General features: G+C 33.2%; 1 protein-coding gene across 2 annotated transcripts; it reads right to left on the minus strand.

Moving 5' to 3' along the window:
- Positions 1 to 1,820: 1,820 nt before the first annotated feature.
- Positions 1,821 to 7,982, minus strand: LOC142983692 (uncharacterized). 2 transcript variants are annotated; one of them, XM_076130690.1, is made up of 4 exons: positions 7,831 to 7,982; positions 4,155 to 4,214; positions 3,756 to 3,797; positions 1,821 to 2,888 (listed from the first exon to the last, which is right to left on the minus strand). In XM_076130690.1, exons 1-4 carry the CDS (start codon positions 7,882 to 7,884, stop codon positions 2,406 to 2,408), a joined length of 639 nt encoding a protein of 212 aa, XP_075986805.1. In that variant the 5' UTR covers positions 7,885 to 7,982; the 3' UTR covers positions 1,821 to 2,405. The 2 variants fall into 2 exon arrangements, with proteins under 2 accessions (XP_075986805.1, XP_075986806.1); XM_076130691.1 differs by lacking the exon at positions 3,756 to 3,797 and having other exon boundaries at positions 7,831 to 7,979.
- Between the last annotated feature and the right edge of the window lie 6 nt (positions 7,983 to 7,988).

Here is a 7,988-nt window from a genome sequence, read left to right on the forward strand (position 1 = left end):
CCAGAGGCGCTGATCACATTTTCATACAAAATTTCTCGATGACAGGTCGGTTGTTGGTAGTCGATAGCAGTAGAGAATCGAGCTACAGTAGCCCGATTCTCTACTACTATCGACAATCGTCTAGCTATCGACAAAGTGTTGTATGAAAGTCTGACGATTCTACGACGTCCGCTAGAGTCGCTGAACCGATTGCGTCGCAGGTATGTTTATGGCCTCTAAAGGAACCTCATTTCCCAATCGAGTATTTTCATTTAGACTTTCTGCCGCAAAAAATAATATCCGTCTAAAATATCTACAAGAAAATAAGTATGATAGTAAAAGGAATCCTACCTCGAGGCGATGAATCCATATATTAATAATCCTTTTAATACCATTGTGCTACGGTTGTAAAATTGTAGAATAACTTTCTTATAGCCCACAGCAACTAACCCTACCGTTATTAAATTTATATTCAAAATAACACGAACCTAAAATTCTTAACAAAATACGTCGTAATGAATTTATCCCTATTGGTTTGAATAAACAGATTTTAATTAACAATCCTTAATAAATTCCTATTCCATGGGAGTTTGATTAATTACTCCCAAACGTATTATGTTCAATTAATGAAATAAACCTACTTCTGGTGCTTATTTTGTGAAAGGAGATTATTGTATTGCTAGAGAGCTGTACGTCTATTAATATAATAAAGCTATACTAAGTAGTTCGATTCTATTGTAATCCAGTCAGTTAAGCTTAAATTAGGTAAGAATCTCGGAATTCGAGATACCCAGCTGTAAATCTGTAAATACTTGTATATTGACATCCTAAAAGTTGTCTCAAAACCTACATATGGTAGGGTGTACGCATAGGGTGTTCTGACTGCCTCCGTGGCGCAGTGGTTTAGGTCGCCACGCCGATACCACTGCAACGGGAGGTCGTGGGTTCGATTCCCACACGGGACAATTATTTGTGCGATCCACAAATAATTGTTTCGGGTCTGGTTGTGCTTTGTGTCCGTTGTTTGTATGTTTGTAAAAGTCCCCGCGACACAATTCTTAGTGCGGGAGTTGTCTTTAAAAAAAAAAATAAAAAAAAAATAAAAAAAAAATAAAAAAAAAGAAAATAAGGTCAAAAGTCACAAAAACCGGTTTTTTGCGCTTTTTTTGGAAATATCTCATTTCAAATAGAGGGCGGAGAGCGCGCGGTCACAGGATCATTTCAGGTCAACCGGTGATTCCGGTTGAAAATGCGCCATATACAGTTGATGAACTATCGATAAATCAATGATTATAAATATTATTCCGCCCTCTATTTCGAAAACGGTTCACCGTAAAAAAAATGTTTTAAAACAAAATTTGTACAGAATTTTATACTGTACAATATTAATAATGAATACGAATAGCAAAAATTTCATAGGAAATGAGATATTTACAAAAAAAGCGCAAAAAACCGGTTTTTGTGACCTTTGACCTTGAAATTTTATAGTTGCGTACACCCTACCATATGTAGGTTTTGAGACAACTTTTAGGATGTCAATATACAAGTATTTACAGATTTACAGCTGGGTATCTCGAATTCCGAGGTGAACTTACTATAATGACTGGACTATTGTACATACTAAAATGTAAATTGTACCACTTTACAGTCACACTCGTTTCTCATAAGGGTAAGGAGAGAAGAGGGGTATCATTGCGATACTCCCTTGCTTCATTCACCTCCATTCATCTTGTCATACGGTACCGCCGGTTAGGAGTAATACACAACTGACCTTCGTCCAGGACATCACCATGAATGTGATATGTTTCCTCCCGGTGTTAGAACGAAATAATACACCTAAATTTTCATACAAATTTATTTAAACATACAAAATTCATAAAACTATACTTGATCAGACATGTTAGTTGTACAAAAGGTACAAAAAAGTTAGAAAAATATAAAATCTTAAATTAAGTTAGTGTGTTAATATTTTTACTTAAATATAGTGTTAATTATGTACTTACTAAAATGGCGATTAATGAGATTTTAGACACAGTTATTATCTTAAAATTATTCGTACTTCTTTCAAATTCTACCGAATAGGGACGTTCTTAACCTATTCATATCTTCAGCTTATAAATAATCCACGACCGGCAAAGGTATTCTCTCAAAAATAATAATTTTCAAAGACTCACAAATATGATTTTTTTTACTAAATTTTTTGATAATCCGTCTATCATTCATCAAAATTTTCTTTTAGACTCGGATTATTACAAACATGCGAACTACGTCAAAGTCAAAAGTTTTATAGGAATGTGACAACACTAGGCTAGTTCGATAAGACACGCAATAGCAAACTAGAGGTCTTATAAAAATAACATATTATATGACGTAGTTCACACGTTTGTAATGGCCCAAGTATAATCTGATTTGCCTAAGTACATCCACTACCAATATTTCTTGACATGCGCATTAACCACACTAAAATCTTTACCTTCTTTAATAAACTTCATTTCGTTAAAGTCCTTCAATATGTAAAGATCATCTCTTTCTACTCCTCTCTTATCTCTTCTATGAATATTCATCTTCTGCAGCTTTTGGAACGGCATTTTGTATCCAGCAGTTCTTGAGTTCCATTTTTTAGATTTCTTCTTCAAATTTGAAGACATTGTTGTATAGAAGTCGTTGGATTCCCTCGCGTTGGCCAAGTCTTCTTGAGCGTCGTATTCTTCTGGAGACATAGTAGGGCTTGTCATCTTCACCACGAATATTTTCTTCATTTTCTGCCTATTTTTCTTTATAATCTTCTGTATCGTACTCTTGGGGGATTTCTTCAAGAATCTCTTTTTGCTCTTTTCGTCGTTCTTGTCAATTGTCGGGAATCGAATCATGTTTTCTGCTTTTTCTATGTATGTCCCGTTGCGTGGTATCTGAAATGTATTAAAGCGAGGTATTAAAAGCATACTTGACTATTGAGAAATAACTTTATCAACCCAAAATTATGTACCCATAAAACAGTACTGTTTATATAAGAATTAAAAAAAAGAATTTCAAATACCCAAATATTGAAAGGACAGAAATCCGAAACGGTACAATAATAAATTGTACAATACTAAAACACATAAAATAGACAAAATAAACTCAAGTCCAAACAATTCTTGCGAATCCTAAATAAACATTATCTTCGAAATATTTGAACTTGAACGTTTAAAAAAAAATATCTATTTAGGGTCCGAAAATTAATTAGTTTATTTAGAAAAAAAGTTGGGCAGCCCGTTAAAAGTTTGTTCAGTGAATAGCTAAACTCTGTCATCAGCCGGGTGGGCAATTAATTAAAACAAATCCTATTTGTCGTTTCCGAAAACGAGACTAATTGGATGATTATTACGGAGATACTCCAGCTGGGTGAACAGTCGAGCTACAAATAAGTTGCTGGTAAAAATTGTGGTTTATGCAAGAAAGTTTAGTATAAATGTGCTAAAGACGATGATGAAGTATGACACTTTTATAGTGTGATGACATAAGCCCATAGGAAATCCTCCATGCCTCTTTTAAGAAGAGTGACCATTAATACCAAGAGAGAAGACCATTTTCATAGTGTGATAAAAAATTCCCCAGGCTCTTTTAACCAGAGTGTTGATGGAGCTAGAAATGGCATGGAGATAGATATAGGCATTGGACGCTAAACCATCATATAAATTGTTGTAAATAAGTGCTGTTTGTGCATGGTGTAAACTATTTGCGATCTTTGCAATAGTAATTCGTGATCAGTGTGGTAAAAATATTTCGAACGTTACTTTTTTCGGCTTCCATAAGTGCTGCTTCCATATAGGATCACCCTAGAGGAGAAAATACAATGCTTTACAACAAATTTATGTTTCTTTTCTTCTACATTTAAGTATTATAGGACATGTCTTCGGTATACGTAACAAAACAATCACATAGCCTTGATATTGTCCATCGAAAACTTAAATTGTACAGTATAAAAATATATAATGAATTTTTTTACCCGTGACGCAACTCAAAATGAAAATATGCCTACCGATATTTTTTAGAATAATTTATATTGGGTATGTTGTTTTGAACATGGGTTTTCTTAAAGCTGTACCTAGTACCTACTCAAGACACTAGCATTCTAGACACTAATATTTGCCACATGTCGCTAGGTGACATGATATCAAAATATAATACATTACCATAGCACTCATATTTTCGACAACACCCGTCCTGCCACTTTCATCATACTTCGATAGACTCTGAAACAAATGAAACGATTCCATTAAATATTTTCACGAAGCTGTTGCCCAATTTATTTGCATTGAATGTTATTATTTGCTTGAAATGTCTTCAGATAGGTACTACATGATATAAATAAATAAATAACACACGACTTATGTTTGTAGCGACATCCAAAACGTAGCATGTCGAACAAAGTCCGGTAACATCGCACTACATCTCTCTACGTCACTAACAACACGTGTCGCAGAACATTTGTCCCCTAGTCTATCCAAATCTGTTGCGCGTTTGATATCACAAAGGGTATGGTTACAAATGGACCTGTTTCTAAGAAGCCCTTCGTGTGAAATATCCTTTTGGCTGGCGTCGGAACTAATTTGCAATGTTTGTGACATTCTTTTAAGCAATTACGATTGTTTTGTTAAATTAATGGACTTTTAGAAAGATGTTTTAGCATTTTCTGTTGTTTGAATTAGTAATTAATCTTTACTTACTAATTTAGCCTATCTAGTTGCAAAAACCACTGAGCTATTCGCCCAAGAAGAATATTTTTCAAATGGTGTGATTTTTTTTCCATTTTTGATGATTGATGGAATAAATTAAAATTAGAAAAGTATAGTTAATCGTCTTTTACAAATAGTTTTGTAATATCTACCGACCTATAATTTGCTCAGCATAGAACAAACGCTTATGAAAAGCATGTTAACGCCTATCCTAAATGCATGATGACTACACATTTAGCTGTTTGTGTTTAGGTACTAGTTATCAAATTTTACAGCTCAATCTCATGTCGTGTCATATCGTCGATAGTTATGCGGATTTGCACGATCCGCTTAAAATAGTATTGGATAATTCCTTGTATCTGACAAACATAGCATTAAATACATAAACAATGGGAAACTGTAGTGTAAAAAAACATGAATGAGTGTAAGATTTCCGAAGACGATGTCCAGGACAGAGCGAAGTTATACAAAGGATCAGGAAGGCTGACCCCACTACCATATGAGATTAATAGCATGGATGAGAGAGATATACATAATATCACGCCTGTTATACCCAAAGGCAAAGGCAGAGACCAACACGCAAATACAAATAACCAAGCTTAATTACTAATATTATAAATGCGAAAGTTTGTGAGTATGTACGTATGTATATTTGTTACTCTTTCACGCAAATACTACTACATTGATTACGATGGTATATAGGTAGTTGAAGACCCAGAATAACAGATAGGCTTTTTATCCCGGAGTTCCCGAGGGATCGAGATTTACACGAGAAGGGTTTCCACGCGGACGAAGCAACTAGCTTAACGATAACCACTAGGAAAGTCACAAGTGAATAATGAACTTCACTAATCTAACATAAGTCGTCGCTTTAGTTATCTAATCGTCTCCAGAAATGCCGGCCACTATTTTCTAAGGAAACATTAGTCATTGTCCTTTGCCAAGTGATAAGAAGTTTGGGACTTTTTACTGTTCCTGTGTTATAACCTTGAATGAGGAAAGTTTTTCTGTAATCTCAAGAATTATAATAATTGTAATCTTGTGTAAGGGTTATCCTTCTGGCTGATATTCGGCTAGGGCGGCCAGTTTTATTGAAACTAACCAACTGTGTAGGACTTTCGTGTGTGCACAAAACACAACACTCTCTATTCCCTTACTCTCATAACCTGGTGGGACGAATAACCGACTGCTTTACGTGCTCTCCGAAGCAAGTGACCAACCTAAACTTTCTAACTCCGGGCAATCACTAAGCATTTTATAAGAAATATTTTTTGACCCGGGCCGTGATTTGAACCAGATACCTCTGACCGCGCCACAGAGATAGTCGAAGTAAACTAAAACTTATTTTGAAACATAGCCATATTTCTTAACCAAATTTCTCTAAAGCGAACCCAATAGCAACCGAACAAACTATTTATATTCATAAACAGATCATCATAAATTCAAAAGTAGATGATTTCAAGATTAAAAATCATTCAGCAATTTCTTGTGTATCAACAACAGGGCATAAAGCCACAGAGGTCACTGACCTTAACACACAAAAAGACCACAAATTACAAGCAGATAGAAAAAAACTAACAAATTACTGAACAAACGGTAGAGATAATGTGTTTTGTATAAAAACTTAGTTCCGTCTACAGTTATTTGTTTTCTATAGGAATGTAGATTACGAACCGAATGTTAAGTGCGTAAAAATATTTACTACGGTAAGCCCTATTAAATATATTTTTTATACATAAACAGAATGTAACTTTAATGATGTAGTTTTGACATAAACGAAAATATTATATTTAAAAAAAACTAATAATAATACTTCCTTTATTTATAAATTAAACGAATAGAATCGTAAACGAGACAAAGAAAACCTATTATTTACCATTCTTTCGGCAATACTTGTTTTAAAAGCAATTACTGAATTAGGAAAATATGTTTTGTCGAAATCTAACCTAAAGTAATCTGTTAAGCACTCCTGTATATCGGAAATAGCTAGAACGGAATTTCAGATAAGATATCTGCAACAACAACTGCTCTACATAATTAACGAACAAAAATACAAGCGAATCTGCAGCCATAATTATGTTTAAAACGTATTCTCCGGTATCCCTTTCATATCTAATGTATCACTCAATCATATTAATTTTATAAAATTACAGAAATATCCAAACAAAGGATCCGTGAAGCCAATAACCATAATAATTTAGAATGAGTAATGGTGAAGATCGGCTTACAAAAGGGGGAATAACGTCATGGGAGACGTCTAACAAACGAAACCGAGACACCAAATTAATAAAGATTTTGTATACATAAACAACTTAATCTTAGAAAATCTGTTAGGTTTTTATTCACAAACTCGTCTAAAAGGACTTGGAAAATATTCTGCACATTACTCTATTACGGATAGAAGGTAGGTTATGGTTTCGATTGTAGTTTCTTCTTTGGTTAGGTTTTTCTGCTCAAGTAATAAATACCATATATTGCTTTCTTTATTTTTAACAATTCAACAAGACAGCCTGAGTAAATTTTAATTGAATACTTATTTTCTAATAATTTATTATGTTATTTGACGCTTCAAACACAATATTTATAAAATACTTGATCTGCAATAGCTACTCATTGTAAAAAGGAAAAGAATAAATAGAATTATGTTATGGGAGACGTCTAACAAACGAAACCGAGACACCAAATTAATAAATATTTTGAAGACATAAAACAACTTAATCTTAGAAAATCTTATTTCATAAAGATCTTATTCACAAACTCTCAAAACATATCTCCTTACTCTACAGACATTCACGAACTTTTCTGAATTTAGTTTGAAAATATGCGTTTTTTACTCGACTACGCACAAAAGGAAAGTTATGCTTTTGATTGTAGTCTGTACATATTTTTACAGTTTTAGCTGTTAGTCTTAAAAGGCTCCTTACAATATTTTCTTCTTCGTTGACACTTTAACAAGACACTGCAATTTAGATTTGATTTAATTCTATAAGTTTTCATAATTTAATATATTAATAAATTATTTGACGCTCAAATAAAAATCAAATTTAAATAAAAAATATCTAACCATATCATAATTACTTATAATATTAGATTTTAATAAGTTAACTTAACTACAAAAAAATATTCCACTTACTTGATCAGCCAAAACAAAATGAATTAAAACAGTAATTAACACTATCGGGTGCATTATAATGATATCAAAAGTTACTAATGAGCATTATACTGTGGTGTGGAACTTTTATAAACTATCCTTCAAGTTTACACCTAGCGAAATTATAAACATCATTGTGT

This window comes from Anticarsia gemmatalis, chromosome 24, assembly GCF_050436995.1.
Source record: "Anticarsia gemmatalis isolate Benzon Research Colony breed Stoneville strain chromosome 24, ilAntGemm2 primary, whole genome shotgun sequence".
NCBI classification, from domain to species: domain Eukaryota; kingdom Metazoa; phylum Arthropoda; class Insecta; order Lepidoptera; family Erebidae; genus Anticarsia; species Anticarsia gemmatalis.

What these genes read in the sequence shown, in the direction of transcription:
- LOC142983692 (XM_076130690.1), bottom strand. Translation starts at nt 7,884, where the DNA reads ATGCACCCGATAGTGTTAATTACTGTTTTAATTCATTTTGTTTTGGCT. An exon ending in ATTTTGTTTTGGCTGATCAA is followed by an intron (nt 4,215 to 7,830) that starts GTAAGTGGAATA and finishes CATTTGTTTCAG; the next exon opens with AGTCTATCGAAGTATGATGA. An exon ending in TCGAAAATATGAGTGCTATG is followed by an intron (nt 3,798 to 4,154) that starts GTAATGTATTAT and finishes TTTCTCCTCTAG; the next exon opens with GGTGATCCTATATGGAAGCA.